The 20757-nt window shown below is 41.9% G+C and overlaps 2 protein-coding genes across 8 annotated transcripts in view; one reads left to right on the top strand and one right to left on the bottom strand.

The window, feature by feature from the left end:
• The window catches only part of RagA-B (Ras-related GTP binding A/B), a 53423-nt gene extending 38837 nt beyond the window's left edge, over nucleotides 1-14586 (bottom strand). Inside the window, exons 1-4 of the mRNA XM_068362533.1 lie at nucleotides 14455-14586; nucleotides 5198-5297; nucleotides 4840-4906; nucleotides 3411-3514 (exon numbers count right to left, since the gene is read on the bottom strand). Of these exons, the coding sequence (XP_068218634.1) occupies nucleotides 3411-3514; nucleotides 4840-4906; nucleotides 5198-5297; nucleotides 14455-14466 (283 nt within the window). The 5' untranslated portion in view covers nucleotides 14467-14586. The remainder of the gene's footprint in view (nucleotides 1-3410; nucleotides 3515-4839; nucleotides 4907-5197; nucleotides 5298-14454) is intronic.
• LOC137631003 (glycine receptor subunit alpha-2-like) overlaps nucleotides 1-20757 on the top strand; it is a 165533-nt gene that overhangs the window by 120945 nt on the left and 23831 nt on the right. The gene's annotated exons all lie outside the window — the stretch shown is intronic.

Genomic DNA, 20757 nt, shown 5'->3' with positions numbered 1-20757 from the left:
GGCGAGCAGCATCCGCAGTTGAGGGTCGCGCGATGGCGAGCAGCATCCGCAGTTGAGGGTCGCGCGATGGCGAGCAGCATCCGCAGTTGAGGGTCGCGCGATGGCGAGCAGCATCCGCAGTTGAGGGTCGCGCGATGGCGAGCAGCATCCGCAGTTGAGGGTCGCGCGATGGCGAGCAGCATCCGCAGTTGAGGGTCGCGCGATGGCGAGCAGCATCCGCAGTTGAGGGTCGCGCGATGGCGAGCAGCATCCGCAGTTGAGGGTCGCGCGATGGCGAGCAGCATCCGCAGTTGAGGGTCGCGCGATGGCGAGCAGCATCCGCAGTTGAGGGTCGCGCGATGGCGAGCAGCATCCGCAGTTGAGGGTCGCGCGATGGCGAGCAGCATCCGCAGTTGAGGGTCGCGCGATGGCGAGCAGCATCCGCAGTTGAGGGTCGCGCGATGGCGAGCAGCATCCGCAGTTGAGGGTCGCGCGATGGCGAGCAGCATCCGCAGTTGAGGGTCGCGCGATGGCGAGCAGCATCCGCAGTTGAGGGTCGCGCGATGGCGAGCAGCATCCGCAGTTGAGGGTCGCGCGATGGCGAGCAGCATCCGCAGTTGAGGGTCGCGCGATGGCGAGCAGCATCCGCAGGTAGGCGATCGCGCGATGGTGAGCAGCATGCGCAGGTGAGCTAGTGCCGGCTGTAACACACGCGGGCGATCCGGAGATCGCCGAGAGACAGGTGATCGCTGGCGAGCTGATGATCGCTGACGAGCAGACCTGAACCGAAGTTCTAGATCGCGAGGGCGACCGTGGGCGCACAGGGCGCGTAACAGGAACCAACAGGAACAGCAGGGATGATCATCATGAGAGCGCTGACGAACAGGAGAGCGCTGATGAGCAGGAGAGCGCCTGTGCGCTAACACTGAGCAGGAGCAGGAGAGAACACAGCAGAAGGGCGCGCAGGGGAACCCTGACACGTAAGGGAAGAACCCCCGTGGGAGGCAACCCTTTGTCCCGAAGGGATCGTTGTCCGCCGGGAGACTGATGTCCGTCGGAAGACCGTTGTCTGTCCGCCGGGAGACTGATGTCCGTCGGAAGACCGTTGTCCGTCGGGAAGACCGTTGCCCGTCGGAAGACGAGATCAGACTGCTGTCCATCTGCACCAAGGCGGAAGATCAAGAAAAAGGAGTTGTAGGCTGCAAACGGAGATTCAAAAAGGCGCCTCTTAGCACCCTTATAGGGAGATGAGAGGCCCTTACGACGAGGCGGACGGTGGGCCTTACGGCGAGGGAGGCCAACAGCAACAGCAACAGAAGAATACTCCGAAGAGGAGTCTCTATGAGTGTACTCTCTCGCGAATGAAAGAGAAACACTTCGTAGAAGAGACTGGTCAGCCAGTGACCTAAAAGGAGCAATCCTCCGAAGAGGAGCTCCTGCAGTTGCCCAGCCCCTTGAGCGAAACTGCAGGTGTGATCGCTCAGCACCAAGAGCATAGTCGCACGAAAAAAAAGGCAAGAGAAGAACCCCCCAAAAGGGGAAAAACTCAAGCCTGGACAGGAAAAAAACGTCCCTCGGAAGGAAAGTTACCCGCCCAAGGAGGCAAGCCTCCTGAGAGTTCTAAAATGAACTGGAGAGCTGTCCGTCGTCACGGGAGTACTTCCAGTAGAAGGAGACACGCCCCTGACGAAAATACAAGGGGGGAGGCAGCAACAGCCGAATCCCCAGGACTCAACAAGACAGCTCACACCGTTGCCATATTACAGAAACGAACTAGATCGGTAACTGTAAAAAAATAAAACAAATAACATTAGTACACATTCATTCCCCCAGGAAGGCTCCGAAGAGGAATCCCGAGGGAAAGGAAACAAGAATTACACAACAGGCACATGCCCTCACAACCACTTACACTCACGGAAGGAGAGCTGTAACCAAAACAGAATTATAACAATTATAATTATGTAACTATGTAATTATGTAATTTAAAAATGAATGAACACTAAAGAAAGAGCGAAAACCCCGAAAGGAATCGTTCTACAAGCTGAAAAAAACAACTACAATTAGATTCATAAACTAATTGAGACAAACGTACGGCGTAGCAACCCCCCCACACGGAAAGGAAGCTACAAGGGCGTAGTAACACGTAGTAAAAGGGTGAACGACCTCAAGAGAGAGAGAGAAAGACCGGAGTCAAACTCGATCGCCACCCATAAAATTACGCCGTGGAGGCCTAACTGCCGAGGACACCACGTAGAAATCGTACACTACACACACAAATCTGAAAAGGAAACTTACAGAAACGAACTAGATCGGTAACTGTAAAAAAATAAAACAAATAACATTAGTACACATTCATTCCCCCGGGAAGGCTCCGAAGAGGAATCCCGAGGGAAAGGAAACAAGAATTACACAACAGGCACATGCCCTCACAACCACTTACACTCACGGAAGGAGAGCTGTAACCAAAACAGAATTATAACAATTATAATTATGTAACTATGTAATTATGTAATTTAAAAATGAATGAACACTAAAGAAAGAGCGAAAACCCCGAAAGGAATCGTTCTACAAGCTGAAAAAAACAACTACAATTAGATTCATAAACTAATTGAGACAAACGTACGGCGTAGCAACCCCCCCACACGGAAAAGAAGCTACAAGGGCGTAGTAACACGTAGTAAAAGGGTGAACGACCTCAAGAGAGAGAGAGAGAAAGACCGGAGTCAAACTCGATCGCCACCCATAAAATTACGCCGTGGAGGCCTAACTGCCGAGGACACCACGTAGAAATCGTACACTACACACACAAATCTGAAAAGGAAACTTACTGATTTCTATACTCAAATATATATACAAACATGAAAACATGTTTACATATATAAATTGAGTAAAAGAAAAGTAAGTGATTAAGTAAAGACAAAACAAACAATGGCTGCCAGAGAGGACCAAGACAGAGACGTCTGTCACAGTCCGAGCCAAAAGTGAAAGTGAGCATTCATCTGTGTGTGAGGGGGGGAGGGGTAGCTAGCTACCACTCCCCTACCCCCCCGCTAACTAGCGCAGGGGTAATACACCCTCGTTAAATTCTAATGGCTCGCCATTTCAGCTGCGCTAAAAGGTAAACCCTCTGTAAATAGCGTGGTTTGTATTTCGGTTACGGAACAAATACTTTTTATAGAACATCATCAGAATTATTCGGATGCTTTTTTAACATTACACAGAAGACCCATACTACCATCTAGACTACAGTGCCTTTTAGGGTTTGAAAACAAAATTATTTCTGAACCTTCATAAAAATTATTCCCCTAAAGAATCTACGAACACCTGCTAAGTAAAATACACTCTATGCACATATTGTTAAAAAACTGAACTAAATTCACTAATCCCATTTTGTATATGCATATTAAATGTAATAACAAATGATGACTTACCCAGTTCTCTACTCTCCACATCAAACACATAAATAAGAACCTCCACATTTTTAAAGATATTGTCTCTCTGTGATGCAAAGTAATTCTCCATGAATGCTTCTTGGCTGAAAAATGAAATTTTCATATTAAATAATGGTTACTATTTAAGGATTAGGCACCATACATAACTACCATTTGTAATGAGAAACTTTACCAATTAACCCCATTTAACAGTGATACATCTTCACATCAGAATTTAGACATTTCTTAATTGTAGTGTTTTACTGTACATTTTACCCAATGCAACATTTAAGAAGATGGCATAACATGCTGAATATGATAATCTAAATACAATATATATTCACAGAATTATTAATTTTAGATCATATAAATTTTAATATTATTTTATGATCGCTAAATAAGTTTATAATTACTATTATTTCTTCACAAATGTAAAAAATTTGCAAAGAATTCTCAAAAAGAAGAAAACATGACAGGCACTGTCTCAAATTTATCTGAGTCTTTTGGCAAAACTGTTGCCATTTTTCTTATCATCATCATCATCCAGGTGTCATGTCCCCAAGGATGTTGGGAATCATGGCTTACCATTCCTCTCAATTTCCAGCTTCCTGCAGCACCCGAGCTACAGGTATTTTTCCTCCAGTAATTCTCACCAACCCATCTATATGTTTTTGTCTAGGTCTTCATTTTGGCCTCCTTCCATCGAGTTTACCAGCGAGAGCGAGACTTTCTAATTCTTGTCTTCTCGCTGTGACCCAAAAACCGCATTTACTCCCATCTCCCTGAAGCTAAAAGCTCTCTAACAATTCCCACACTCTCCAATACATCCTCATTAGTTTCCCTCTCAGTCCATATTTTCAACAGTTTTCTCCAAAACCACATATCTGCAGCTTGTAACCTCTCCTTGTCTGCTTTCCTTAGGGTCCAAGTTTCACAGCCATACAATAGTACAGAGCAAACAAAACATTTCACAAACCTCCTCCTTAGATTCATAGATATTTTTGAGTTTGTGTCCAATTTCTTGATTTTTGCCAAATGCATCTTACTGTCTTGGGCTGGTAACTAGCATAATATATTATTTCTTAAGAAATACGTAGTATGCACAGTACATATACATATATAGTACACTGCACAATAATAAATTTTATATGATTACAAAAGATTGAAATTTTTGCTTTTTACTGTGTTATGTTACACACTAGAAATCTGACAAGATAACATTATTTCAGTTAGGATAATACTTCGGAAGGAAGAAAATTAAACCCGGTAAAACATAATTCTGTAATTTTTAAGTTGCCAAATAATTTTTACTGTATAGTACAATAATGAATTCAAATCACTAGAATAAAAGGTCCCAGACTAATTTCAACAAAAATAGTAATCAGGAAAATACCCTTAGGGGGAAAAAAGATTATAGAATAACTCTTACCCTCCACAGTCCCACAAGTTTAGAACCAGATTTCCAAGGAAACGAACATGTGAATGCTCCACATCAACTGTTAGGAGAAAATGACGAATTATTATGGAAGTATAAGCATCATATAATTCCTAATCAATAATAATGGTATAAAGCCATTTTTATTTTCTATTATAAGCTTTAGAATTTTACAAGAGGTAAGTAAATTCACTTGAAAATGTTATTATCTGAGGTATTACTTGAACTAAATCTTGCTTGAAAATTTTTTTTTATCATTTAAAAAAGGATATAAAAGCAGAACATTAAGACAAGAATGGGAAAATTCAGTATGCATGTCGTAGGGTAAGGTTAAAAGAGAAAACATCCTTACTCGTTGCTCCAAGACGACTTGTATCCCGAGCTATGTAATTAGCAAATATAATTGATCGCATACTGGTCTTTCCAGAGCCACTTTTCCCCATTAACAGAACCTGCAATGAATTATAAGTAATCTATTAAATCAATGAAAATGTTATTTTCATTAGTAAAATAAATTTTTGAATATACTTACCCGATAATCATGTAGCTGTCAACTCCGTTGCCCGACAGAATTCTACGGAAGGGATACGCCAGCGATCGCTATACAAGAGGGGGGTGTACTCACAAGCGCCACCTGTGGCCAGGTACTGCAGTACTTCTTGTTGACACCACTTCAATTTTTCCTCGGTCCACTGGTTCTATGGGGAGGAAGGGTGGGTCAATTAAATCATGATTATCGGGTAAGTATATTCAAAAATTTATTTTACTAATGAAAATAACATTTTTCAATATTAAACTTACCCGATAATCATGTAGCTGATTCACACCCAGGGAGGTGGGTGAAAACCAGTGTACATGTATATCAAGAAGCTAAGTATCCCGTATTTCATATTATCAGTTATCCACAATAACAATGAAATTACAAGTACCTGGTAAGGAAGCCGACTTGAGCCATTACTCTGCCTTAAATAAGTTCGTCTTCCTTACTGAGCGCAGCGTTCCTCTTAGGAGGCTGAACAACTCTAAGGTGCTGAAGTATCAAGGGCTGCAACCCATACTAAAGGACCTCATCACAACCTTTAACCTCGGCGCTTCTCAAGAAAGAATTGACCACCCGCCAAATCAACAAGGATGTGGAAGGCTTCTTAGCCGACCGTACAACCCATAAAAAGTATTCAAGAGAAAGGTTAAAAGGTTATGGGATTATGGGAATGTAGTGGCTGAGCCCTCGCCTACTACTGCATTCGTTGCCACGAATGGTCCCAGGGTGTAGCAGTACTCGTAAAGAGACTGGACATCTTTGAGATAGAATGATGCGAACACTGGCTTGCTTCTCCAATAGGTTGCATCCATAACACTCTGCAGAGAATGGCTCTGTTTGAAGGCCACTGAAGTAGCCACAGCTCCCACTTCACGTGTCCTTACCTTCAGCAAAGCAAGGTCTTCTTCCTTCAGATGAGAATGTGCTTCCCTAATCAGAAGCCTGAATAGTAAGAAACTGAGTTCTTAGAACTTGGAAAAGAAGGTTTCTTGATAGCACACCATAAGGCTTCTGATTGTCCTCGTAAAGGTTAAGACCTTTTTAGATAGTACCTAAGAGCTCTAACTGGGCAAAGTACTCTCTCCAGTTCATTCCCCACCAAGTTGGACAGGCTTGGGATCTCGAACGACTTAGGCCAAGGACGTGAAGGAAGCTCGTTTAGCAAAAACCGAGCTGCAAGGAACATGTAGCCGTTTCAGATGTGAAAACAATGATCCTGCTGAAGGCGTGGATCTCACTTACTCTTTTAGCTGTTGTCAAGCACACGAGGAAAAGAGTTTTTAATGTGAGGTCCTAAAAAGAGGCTGATTGGAGAGGTTCAAATCTTGATGACATAAGGAACCTTAGGACCACGTCTAGATTCCAGCCTGGAGTGGACAACCGACGTTCCTTTGAGGTCTCAAAAGACCTAGGGAGGTCCTGTAGATCTTTGTTGGTGGAAAGATCCAAGCCTCTGTGGCGGAAAACCGCTGCCAACATACTTCTGTAACCCTTGATCGTAGGAGCTGAAAGGGATCTTACTTTCCTTAGATATAACAGGAAGTCAGCAATCTGGGCTACAGTGGTACTGGTTGAGGAAACTGCATTGGTCTTGTACCAGCTACAGAAGACTTCCCCTTGAGACTGATAGATTCTGAGAGTGGATGTTCTCCTTGCTTTGGCAATCGCTCTGGCTGCCTCCTTCGAAAAGCCCCTAGCTCTTGAGAGTCTTTCGAAAGTCTGAAGGCAGTCAGACGAAGAGCGTGGAGGTTTGGGTGTACCTTCTTTACGTGAGGTAGACGTAGAAGGTTCACTCCTAGAGGAAGAGTCCTGGGAATGTCGACCAGCCATTGCAGTACCTCTAAGAACCATTCTCTCGCGGGCCAGAGCGGAGCCAACCAACGTCAGCCGTGTCCCTTTGCGAGAGGAGAACTTCTGAAGTACCCTGTTGACAATCTTGAACGGCGGGAATGCATACAGGTCGAGATGGAACCAATCCAGCAGAAAAGCATCCACGTGAACTGCTGCTGGGTCTGGAATCAGAGAACAATACAACAGGAGTCTCTAGGTTATCGAGGTAGCGAACAGATCTATGGTTGGCTGACCCCACAGGGCCCAAAGTCTGCTGCAAACATTCTTGTGAAGGGTCCACTCTGTGGGGATGACCTGACCCTTCCGGCTGAGGTGATCTGCCATGACATTCATACCGCCCTGAATGAACCTCGTACCAGCGTGAGCTTTCGATCTTTAGACCAGATGAGGAGGTCCCTTGCGATCTAGAACAACTTCACGAAAGAGTCCCTCCCTGCTTGAAGATGTAAGCCAGGGCTGTGGTGTTGTCAGAGTCCACCTCCACCACTTTGTTAAGCTGGAGGGACTTGAAGTTTATCAAGGCCAGAAGAACTGCCAACAACTCCTTGCAATTGATGTGAAGTGTCCTTTGCTCCTGATTCCATGTTCCCGAGCATTCCTGTCCGTCCAAAGTCGCACCCCAGCCCGTGTCTGATGCGTCCGAGAGGAGACGGCGGTCGGGTTTCTGAACAGCCAAAGGTAGACTTCCTTGAGAAGAAAGCTGTTCTTACACCACGCGAGAGAAGACCTCCTCTCTTCGGAAACAGGAACTGAGACCGTCTCTAGCGTCATGTCCTTTATCCAGTGAGCAGCTAGATGATACTGAAGGGGGGGAGGTGGAGTCTCCCTAACACGATGAACAGGGCCAGCGATGAAAGTGTCCCTGTTAGACTCATCCACTACCTGACTGAGCATCGGTTCCTTCTCAGCATGCTCTGGATGCATTCTAGGGCTTGGAAGATCCTTGGGGCCGACGGAAAAGCCCGAAAAGCTCGACTCTGAAGATCCATACCCAGGGAGACAATGGTCTGGGATGGGACGAGCTGAGACTCCTCAAAATTGACCAGGAGGCCCAGTTCCTTGGTCAGATCCATAGTCCATCTGAGAATCTCCAGACAGCGACGACTTGTGGGAGCTCTTAAAAGCCAGTCGTCTGACGGAGCCGGACACAAGATCATGGTACTGCTGCACAGTCTGTGAACTGTCAACCATGGGGAAGCGAGGAAGTACAGTGACAACCCGAAGCTGTCTAGACTGTCTGGGTCGTACAGACAACTCCCTATCGGGTTGCTGAGGTTGCCGCACTGCGTCACAACAAGTCACTTTTGCTGGTTGTTGAACGTCTTCCCAGTGACACACTGACTCCGTAAACAAAAAATCCTCTATCAAGGACTAAGCTTGGACTGCATGTCTTGCAACACAGCTCAAGGTCTATGGGAGCAGGTGTGGTAACAGACGGGGTTAGCGACTGAAGTGGAACCATTACCTTCCCTGGAAGCATGTAATGCTTAAATAAAAGTCCATAAGAGGCTACGCAGCTAAAGGCTCCTCTCCAAATGACAGAGTCCTCAAGGGAATATCAGAAGGAGGGAGAAAAGCACTTTCTCATCTACAGGGACCATATCCGAGAAAACCTAAGTTCTCTCAGTGAGGGTTTCACTGGTGCAAAAGCAGCAGACTAGAAGGCAACGTTATGAAACTGCTTGACAGTCTAGTGAGTTGGCAACAACCAAAGATGTGTGACTGAGAAGCATGCGGTAAGGTATGCAGAGCATGTTGTATGCAGAGCATGCTGTATGCAGAGCATGCTGTATGTAGAGCATGCTGTAAGGTAAGCAGAGCGTGTTGCATGGCGTGTAACATTTCTCAGAAATTCCATGACCAGTGCTAGAGTGAGTAATATCGCATTACTGTCCATTGAAAGTGCACGTGCCGAGGGAATTGATTTAGACTGTTTTGTTGATGAATTTGATAGCCGGCATGATAATCGTAGAATTAAGCTGCACTAAATGTACTATAATCTACTTCACCTCAGGAAAGGGAAACTCGCCCTGTTGGCAACACTGCATTACTTCATGCATGCTTGCATGGGGTTTTAATATCAACATAATATTTACCTTACATTCATAACTCATGATTCATTTGTTTTGAAGATATTTTTGCCATATTTTGCGATTTTGATAAAAATATATTGCAAGGAATACATATATCTTTTTATATTAAGTAATACAAATAACCTCCATTATCATAATGTTTGTGTAGGCATACATGTATATGATTACAAATGCAAGTTATGAAAGTAATGAGGTGTTATTATTGTCATTTGTTATTTCCAAGTTGAATGGGAAGAGGCTCAAGTTGAGGAGAAAGTGGCAGATGCATGCGTTGAGGTGGCTGACTCATAGCATGAGGTTGCTGCCTCAAGAGTTGCGCTTGCTGTAAGGGTTGCGGATGCGCAGTAGCAGGTTCCTGAGGAACGAGTTGAGGTTCCTGAGGTGTGAGCTGCGAGAGTTGAGGTAGCAGCTGCGCAGAACGCAGTTCTTGTCTCGCGAGTTGAGGTTCCTGAGGTGCTAGCCTAAGGAGTAGAGGCTCTCGCCTTGAGGAGGGTTGAGGTCGCTGCAGCGAGTGCTGAGGTGGCTGCCTCATTGATGGAAGAGGTTGTCGTACCTCAAGAGATTGTTGCCTCGCTGGTGGAACCGCAAGCGGAGGAAGTAAGGCATAAGATTCCTGCTCCCATTGCTGAGGTTGCCTTAAGGAAGGCGGAGGTTGCTGCACACCGCTGGTAATTGGCAACTCAGTACGCGGTAAGGTATCCTGAGGAACCTCAACATCGTACGCCTGGCAGACTGGACTGCGGTGAGGCGGAGCGATCGCAGGAGGAGGTGTAACCTTCTCAGCCTGACACTCACGCATTAAGACCGCAAGCTGTGACTGCATGGACTGCAGCAAAGTCATCTTGGGGTCGGCAGACGCTAAGGTCTGCTGAGGCAAAGCCTTAACAGAAGATGAGGTCTGTTGCGGCATCACCTTACCTCTCTTAGGAGGTGTACAGTCACCTGATGACTGCGGAGAGTCAGAGCTAACCCAATGACTGCATCCGGGTTGTTGAACTCTAGAGGTCTGGACTTTACGTTTAAGAGGTCTTGAGACCTGAGTCCAGCGTTTTCTCCCCGAAATTTCTTCTGCAGACGAGTAAAATAAGGGCTCAATCGTCTGCGGGTGGGAGTGACGGTCTCTGTAAGACACGCCCGCAACCACCGAGGATACTTCTGTGCGCCGATCAAGGCCTGCCGAACCCTTTTGCCCTTCGACATTGCTTCTCCCCTGGGCTTGGGAGCTTGCAAGAGGTCCCGGACTGGGAGGACGACTGGCACGCACAGAAGTACCCTCACGCACAACACTGACACACTTTGCGCTAATCACTTATCACTTTTGAATTTCTGTTTGCACTTATTTCACTGAACTCGAAACTTTAAGTGGTTTGTACCTGAAACACGCAATTCTATCCTTCCTTAAAAGTTAGTAATTGCGAAAACAGAATTACAATGTAACAGAAAAATCTAATGAAAGATAAATAATTCAGTGGCTGGAAAGAGACTAAACACTAGATCAAATAAACTACGTTTAAAATCTCTCACCGCATAAAGCTTGAGAACAAGAATAAACTCTAGAAACGTTTACCTTCTTCCCCTAAAGAGACTAGGGAGAAGAGCAAAAACGATAACAACGTTACTCGCTTGAACGAAACGTTTATCCAGCTCTCTCCCTCCGTCTCTATCTCTCTCTCTCTCTCTCTCTCTTGACTTAGAACCTGAGAGAAGAGCCCAATCATATATACTCGTTAAAACATATTATTGTTAAAGGAAAAAAACTGAAAGATTTCCCAAATAAAAAGTTCCTTTATTAGAATTAAAACCATTAAGCTAAGAAAGAATGAACAAAACGCTATAAACGGTTTACTCTTACTGCAACGTGACACCGTGAAAATTCTCTCTCTATCGTAACGATAGAGCGCAAGTTGAACGTTCTGAACGTCAACAACTGCAGAGACAAAACAAAACGTTAGTTCAACTTTGAAACAGTACGAGACTATCAAAGAAATTCTTTCAAAAACATTAAAATAGCATAATATGTTAACAGGTAAAACCAAAATGACGGGCTCAATGTTAATTAACTTCGGTATAAGAAAAGACCGCCTACTATTAGGAAAGGTCGAATATAAACAAATATAAAAATTAATTTTAATAAATTTATAAAAAAGGAAGTTAATCGAAGAGGCCTATAAAAGGCGGAGAGATATAAAATAAATCTATAACTTTTGTTAAGCAAAATTAAGAAAGAGAGTCTATACTCTCTTAGACACCAACACTTCCGTCGAAGGGAAGGGTCGGCCATTTAAAGGTGAAAGAGAGTTCATACTCTCTTCGTCACCATAATTAATCAAATTAATTCCAAAAGCTAGCTAAGCTAATAATAAAACTTCCTGAATAGCGAAAGCTGAAATCTTAGAGCAATACTTCACCAAAAACCGTGAACAAGACTCCAAAATTATAAGCGTATCCATGAACGTCTTGCCGGAAGCACGACAGAGGAAAAATTGAAGTGGTGTCAACAAGAAGTACTGCAGTACCTGGCCACAGGTGGCGCTTGTGAGTACACCCCCCTCTTGTATAGCGATCGCTGGCGTATCCCTTCCGTAGAATTCTGTCGGGCAACGGAGTTGACAGCTACATGATTATCGGGTAAGTTTAATATTGAAAAATCTCTACATGATGTAAAAGTCAAGAGTCAATTAAGTAGGGTATAATACAAGTACTGTAATTTTTAAACCTTTATGAATACTTTAAAAGAGACAGCAATCAAATGGATGCCATATTGCTATACAATTTCTAGAATATGAGGTGACTTGTAAAGATATATGACTCCTGTACATTTATACTGTATATAAGTATCCAATTTTAACTGCTGTGCAATAAGAATTTTAAGTGCATTGCAATGAGCATGATATATTGTTAAAAATAATCCTGAATCCTGATAATAATAACATTAATTCATATTACATTAATCTGTATAGTAAAAACCTTGAATTGGAACTCAACAGAAAAAATTACAAATAAAATTGAGTAGAACTGCAGGCCTTCAATGAAAGTATGCAATCTCACAAACTTACTCGTACAATTCATTAAAATCTATCATCTAATTTTTCATTCTAATTTACTTTCTATAAGTATAAAAATATTTGAAAATGCACTACAGCATACAATAATAAAAAATTTTTATGTATTTACATATTAAATCAAATTTATTTATGATGCATTTAGACATTAAAACAACCTGTGTCAAAATTTTTCTTGAACATAAACTAAGCTGTTACCTATAACCTTAGATTCATCATCACATCTGACATCAAACACTGGGTAATATTAATTAAATGAAGAATTGTTTCATCATAAATTAGTTCATATATATCTCTGATAATCATTCTGAAATTTGTGAAAAGACAATTTGTTTAATAATCTCAACTGATGTGGATACACATATTGTAATTATGGCACAAACTTTACCTCTGAGCTCTCTGATCTCTTATAGTTTTAAGATGCAGCAGATGACCATTTTGTTGCCTTCTTGTTTTCATCATGAATCAAGGTAGGTTAGATAAAAGCAGTATTATAAATTAGGCCACTATATCCAAGTATTTTTTTTATCTAGGCTTAAATCATATGAGGAGTATGAGTATTCTATACTCAATCCAAATCACACAGCATAAGACTTACGTAAACATCAAGGTAATCTATAGAATGGGGGGATGCACCTGTTAACTTGTATAAGTTGAGGTAATTGTGGTGGAGTAATACTGGTACAAGCATCGGTAATGTCGAGTCAGTTTAGGTTAGGACATAATTATCTCTTTGATTTAGTAAGAGGAGATAGAATATTCATTTCTTTTTGTCTGAAGCCACTTGTGTTCGTTAATATATAAACCTCCCATCTAACCTAACCTAACTTACTGAGTGCGTCCCTCATAGGCTGGTTTAAAAACTGATACTTGACGTTCCCCTTCTCCCATCTCTTCTAATTGCCAGTTCGGAGATACCGGATTTCCTCCCCACCATCAAATCTGCTAACATTCAAATGATGCTAACCTAGGCTAGGCTATACTAAGTATGCCTAACTAAATTCTTAGCTACCCAGGGTGAATGTAGTTCACTGGGAAAGGTGTAAACTTTCTTATTACTTATCAAATTAATTTTCTTTATAGGAAAATTTTTTTTATCTTTTGAATATGATACTATGAAGCTAGTTTTACGATTTATGAAATATGATTGCGTTACCTTACCAGGAGTGAATCTGGTTGGGATCAGGAACAGGGTCGAAATTTAGGAGGTGAATGTATTTCATTGGGACAGGGTAAGCTTAGAATATGGTAGTCTAAGGGGACGTAGCCCCAGTAGAGAAGTAGGTAAAGATATGGCTCTTAGGTTACTAGGTTCCGTGGGGAACCTTTGGTTTAGTGGAGTTCTTTTGTTTGTTTCCATTCTAAAATGTGTTTTTTTTTTGTCCTAACATTAAAACTTCATACCAGGTGTGCCCTAACTAACTACAAAGGCTATGCCTACCGCATATTTATTTTGAATTACCATGTACTATTTGCTTTAAAGTTGGCGATGACAATAACAACAAATCCAGCCATTTCTAGTCCACTGCAGGTAAAAGGCTTCAGATATGTCCATATTCATACCTAGGGTTTGGCTACTTCACATCACCACACTGGCCCGTGCGGATTGGTGATGGTGGGAGATTTTCATCTGATAGCTCACAGCAAACCAGCCTAGTATAGGTGACCCTAACTAGTACAGCTTTGCTGATCATGGCAATACACAAACCCTCTCGAAGCCTTTGTATATCAGCGGCCAGTTCCTCCGGCGTGCATAATAAATGGATCCCAACTAAAGCAAAACTTCCTCCCCTAACTTAACCTACAAGCCATGTCCTTACTTATTTACCTAACGGAGGGGGGGGGGGTGTTAATGGCCCCCCTATAACCCCCTTACAATGCCGCATTCTTAGTCAGCCGCATGAAACTAAGGAAGGTTAGGGCCAACTCCATGGTCAAGTGTAGGTTAACATTACAGACCTCTTAAGTGTCTTTTTCCACCTTTATCCAATTTTCTAAACCTGATTATCTCAATAGAGAAGAACAAATCCTAATTTCAGAACATATCTCAAAACAACAATACCTTTTTCTTCATGGTGGTGGCGAAGTTGACCTTAGTCTCGAGTTGTGATGATCTTGTGATATACAGTCAGTCAGTGTGTCAATGAAATTATCTCTTGTTTACGCCTCGTTTCTTCTTCTTCTTCACATTTTCTACTGATCGATGTGGTTTCATTTATGAATCATTATTATTATTATTATTATTATTATTATTATTATTATTATTATTATTATTATTATTATTATTATTATTATTATTACTTGCTAAGCTATAACCCTAGTTGGAAAAGCAGGATGTTCTAAGCCTAGGGGCTCCAACAGGGAAAATAGCCCAGTGAGGAAAGGAAACAAGGAAGATTAGAATATTTTAAGAACAGTAACAACACTAAAATAGATATTTCCTTTATAAACTATAAAAACTTTAACAAAACAGGAGGAGGCGAAATAAGATAGAATAATATTAGCTTAGGGCGTAAGATAGGTAATTAAACTACGCTTTAACTATTTTCATCGATAAAATATATCTTTACTTCATAAAAGTAATTGAAATAGTAATGGACTGTGGTAAATGTACTTTATAGGCCTACCCATTTTTTTCGTACATACTATTTCTGTATTTGCAAATTTGGACGGAAGGATTGAAAATTAAACTATTAGAGAGATTAATCTAGTGCCATATGTGGATGTGATTACGATGAAGTGTAGATGGAGATGGTTTGAGCATGCTCTTCGCATTCCCCAAGAGAGATTAGTTCACCAAACGTTCAGCTGGGCTCCACAAGGCACTAGAAGAGTTGGAAGACCCAGCCCTACATGAATGAAGACTATGAAGTGTGAAGTAGGAGATGGTGAATGGAGAAGCATTGAATTAAAAGCTCAAGATAGAGATGACTGGCGAAATCTAACCGAGGCCCTTTGCGTCAATATGCGTAGGAGGAGATGATGTTGATGAAACCCTGGATCATAGGTGGAGCAAAACATGGTGATTTTCTAACTATCCGTGAGTCCTTATACGGTACATCAAAAGGCTTGTTCTATCTTTAAACTCCTTTTCCTAATTCTTCTCTTTACCTAACATAGGTGAAGCATTAGGTTGGTGTCAAACTTGGTTATTCATTCTTTCCTCTGTCCTTTGGATATTTGGGTGAGTAGCTTACTAGTCCTTGTTTTAGACCGAACAAATATAATCAATTTTAACTTTATTATTTTTTAATAATTCTAATTTACTGTTAACCTTGTTTTAAGATATTATTGTAAATTTTTACATCTGCAGATTGAAGATTAACAAAGCTTTGTTCGGAACGTCTCGAAATGAAACATTGCCTTTTTATGTGATTTCTGGATCCTGCTAAGGCCTTTATATTATCTGACAATGGAATATATATATATATATATATATATATATATATATATATATATATATATATATATATATATATATATATATATATATATATATATATATATATATATTATGTATATATATGTATTGTAAGGACACCGATCCCTTCGTCGTCCAGAAAATCGACAAACTACTTATTTATTTAAATTCTCTCTTCGCCACACTGTGGTGTCCTATGTATATATATTCCGCTCTACCAGAGCTACTTTTTTATATATGTATCGTTTCATGACATGTTTTTGTTAATCCATAATTCATATATTTGTAAGTGTAAGAAAACACATATATTTTGGCGGGCACTTCAATCTGACTTGGCGCCAATGTAATCCTACGTTTCCGTCCGCACCTTGTTATGTATTTTCGTGCGCATTCAAATAAAGTCAGTGACTGGCTCAATTCCATCCAGTATGGCTGATGATGGTCATGACAGTCTCCGCACTTACAGAAGGAGTTTGTACCCATCCTGGATCAATCCCTGCAAGAATGGGGCTCAGCAGTGCAAGTTCAATCGCTGCCTGAGGTACCAGAACTACAGACAGCAGCTAGCAGACCACACAGGGTTCAAAATAAGGGACCCAACGGTGCTCTCCCACAGGAAAACATGCAGTTGTTTTCAATGCTATACCCTGGTACTTGAGAGCATCTACCACCTCCTACAAAGGAAGCACAGGCCAGGATACATGGATATACCATCCTACCCTCCACAGCCTCCTTATCCAGACATTTTTCAGAGGAAATACCGGGTGCAAGCACGGTATAAAGAGACAGTCTCTGCACCCAGTTGCAGTAACTCTCTCCCCTTTGAACGGGACTGTGACTGCCAGTCATGTGTGTATGCTATCTGGAGCAACACTGTAGGCCACAGCTCCCCCACTCATGCCAAACCAGCTATGGACTCCGAAGACCCACCTATCCCGGAGCCACCCACTCCATCTCCGGCACCAGCTGTCCAGAAGACACCTGAAAAAATGGAAGCAGAGGACGCTCCACTCACCGCAACTCCGGAACCTGAGACCAACGTTTCAACCATGGCTCTAGACCTGACTGACAACCAACCACCGCAACTAGCAGAACTGCACCCTGAGGATTGCAACTGCACTCCATGCCTCTCACAGCTCCTAATGGAGGCTCGGGCAATCACCGAGAATGACCCAAGCTTGGACCTAAACTTGGCCGCTGCTGAGGAACCACAACCACCTGTCAGCCAACCCAAACAGCTTGTCAAATTCAAGATGGCAGCTGTAGAAGGCTCACCATCATATGCAGCAGTTGCTGCTATTGCCACCGCCAACCCTGGCATCAAGATCACAGCCAGGGCCAACCTAAAAGGGGATTTAATTATATCCCCGAAGGACCTTGCCAGCGTCAACATCCTCCAACAGGAAACCTCCCTGACCCTCCTGGACCCCGAGAAGAGACTCAGACAGGCAGTGATCTATCGGTTTCCTGTCAACATGCCACTGTCATTCGTCACCGACTGCAGCAATGTTGCAAAAGCCGAGAGGAAGCTTGACCACCGCAAACTTCCCACCAAGGAAGTAACAGTCACCTTTATTGGGCAAGTCCCTAAAGCACTGGATTTGGGCCTCTGGGGAAAGTTTCCCATCAGAAGTCCAAAGCGAGAACCACTGCGCTGTTACAACTGCCAGCGCTATGGGCACCATAAAGAAGAGTGCAGGAACCCTACAATATGCGGAGTCTGCAGCCACCGCCATCCCACACAGGACTGCATTGACGCACATCGGAATGGGACAAAAACCCAGGCAAAATGTCCCAATTGTGCGGGACCTCACCATGCATGGAACAAGAATTGTCCTGAATTCTTGAAGAGGCTACCAACCCCACTTGCAGCCCCACCGACCAAACCTGAGGCTGCACCAAGGCAGACACCTAACAAACCCGAGGCTGCACCAAGGCAGACACCGAAACCCCAGCGGATTCAGCGAACCAGGCCTCCCCGGCGACAATCCGAGACTCCCCCTCCAGGAGCCCCTACTGCAGCCACGGACCAAGAACCCAGCGCTGTCGCTAGCCCAGCTGAAGAGCCAACCTCCAGCGCTGTTCAATCTCCTCCCCAACCCCCAGCAATATCTGCCATCTTATCCCTGGCAGAGGCCCTGCCAGTGGCTACCTTGATCCCCCTAGTACTGCAACTACTAGTCAAAGTCTGCTCCCTTGCTAAGACTCCCTCCTCTGTAATTCATTCCCTCCTCAGTCCCTTAGTTTCACCCTCCCCGGTGCAGAGATAGGCATCTATGCTTAAATCTGCCACTTTTTCCTACTACTCGAATTCTTCCCTCCTCTCCCAGTCTCTCCTACTTACTGGGACTTACTGCTATCAACACTTTTACCTACTACTGAAACCTTTCATTTCGGCTCCAAGTGGTCCTGCTTCTTGGTCCGCAAGGTCATGCTCTTGGTGCTGAGCGACCACACTGGCAACCACGCTCAAGGGGCTGAGCAGTTGCAAGACCTATCTTTGACAACCTGGCGACTATGCTCAAGGGGCTGAGCGGTCGCACCTGCAGCTACGCTCAAGGAGCTGAGCGGCTGCAAATCCAGACATGAGAGACTGGTACTGCTGTGACACTATTGCCTACTTAGGGCAATAAATACTACGGGCTGCTACACAAAAGCCCGTGTCCAGCAGTAAGGCTGGGCAATCTTTTAATTTTGTACCTATTTTTTGTGTTTGATCACCTACGGGCCGAACAATAAAAAGGCCCGTGCCAACAAGAAGTGTTGGCTTTAATACACCAACAACAACAACAAATAAAGTAACTACGGGCCAACCAAGGGATAGGCCCGTGCCAACAACAAGTGTTGGCTTTAATACCCCAACAACAACAACAAATAAAGTATCAGTTGATCTTGGTGACGCTTGTCTCACTGTCCTTACAGTATATATATATATATATATATATATATATATATATATATATATATATATATATATATATATATATATATATATATATATATTTTATGTATATATATGTATATATATATATATATATATATATATATATATATATTTTATGTATATATGTATATATATATATATATATATATATATATATATATATATATTATATATATATATACATTATATATATATATATATATATATATATAATGTATATATATATAATGTATATATATATAATGTATATATATAATGTATATATATACATATATATATATATATATATATATATATATATATATATATATATATACATATACTGTATATATATATATATATATATATATATATATATATTACAAAGTCAGATAATAGAAAGGCATTAGCAGGGTCCATATATATATATATATATATATATATATATATATATATATATATATGTATATATATATATATATATATATATATATTTATATATATATATATATATATTTATATATATATATATATATATATATATTTATATATATATATATATATATATATATATATATATATAGATCATATGTAAATATATGTATGTGTGTCTGTATGTGGTATAATACATACATACATACTAGTAGCTTATGTCACACCAAGATTCTGGAATCCATATTCAAAGATTCTCTTCATTTAACATGCCGGTAATGTATGTTCATAATATTTTTTCATCCTTGTCTTTATCTTATTCTAATTGCATAAAATCACCCAATTTCTGTCCTTATCCTGTTTTTTTATGGGAGAAGTCTTTGGTGTTCTTGTCCCTCAACTTTTCAATTCTGTGAATAAAGTCTCCTCCTCAGGTGTTTATAACTCTCTGTACAGTCATCTAATGCTTTTGCCTTTCTTGTGCAACTGCCCTCTTTCTATATTACTTATATCTTTTGTAGGTTTCTTCTTATATTCATCCCAATTATTTTTTGCCTTTATTTTTTTTTACGTTCACTTTATTATTCCACCATGACTCGACTGAGTGCAGCTCATCATCTTTAGCAAGTTCCGCCCACAGGCATCGCGATTGGCCGCTATAAAATGGTCTTTGCTCCTCTGTTTCGGCAAACGGTAGGCCTACATGGACGTGCTGCACGCGCCAGCCTCATGGGTCACTATTGATGTATCATCATTACCTATAATCTATTTTAATATTATTATTCCAATGTTTACATTAATCAGCTGTAAGAAGGTGGCAACCAATCACTACGTTTGTGCAGAACACGTCAAAGATAAAGGGCTGTACCCAGTCCCCTCTTTTAACTGGCTTTCCTCCAGCAAGTTTCCTTATTGTCAGGAGGTTTATTTCCAGATATCTTTCCAGACACCTCTCTACCCACTTTCTCTATCACCATACATGCACTCCCTCTAGCTTCTTCCTCTTGCTTTAGCTTCCACCACTTGATTGTTGCTGGGATACACAGAGGCCTATCATTTACTATGCTCCTTGTATCTAAATTCATGACCACCACCCTGTGCTGTGCTGTGCCACACGCTGTCCATTTAAAATTTTACAATTTCTCGCCTCTCTCAAATATGATCTTATGCAAAAGAAGAAATCAATCTGACTTTTTATTGCTCCACTCTTGTACATAATATGCCGATTTTATTTATTTTGAAGCCAGGTTTTTAAAATAGCCAAATCAAATGAGGCTGTACTGTAGGCCTACATAACACTCTCCCTCGGCATTTCTCTCTCCAGCTCCATAACCACCATTCATCCTATATTGATGACCATATCTTGTCCCTCCTGCATGTCAGTTCATGTTAATAGCAATAATTAATCACTATTCTTCCTGCATTTCATTCAACCATCGGTCCTCTTTCCTCAAAAAAAAAAAAAAGCCATTTTCTCAACTTCACACCCTGCTCGATGGACATAAGCACTCACGACGACTATTTTTTTTTTCATCTAGGCAGTTTCACAACCCTTGCTCTGTCACTTGTCCTCGTCACATCAATTATTC

Source organism: Palaemon carinicauda, chromosome 39 (genome assembly GCF_036898095.1).
Source record: "Palaemon carinicauda isolate YSFRI2023 chromosome 39, ASM3689809v2, whole genome shotgun sequence".
Taxonomy (NCBI): Eukaryota; Metazoa; Arthropoda; class Malacostraca; order Decapoda; family Palaemonidae; genus Palaemon; species Palaemon carinicauda.
Note: the sequence above shows the minus strand (reverse complement) of the source record. Positions and strands in the feature narration are given on the sequence as shown.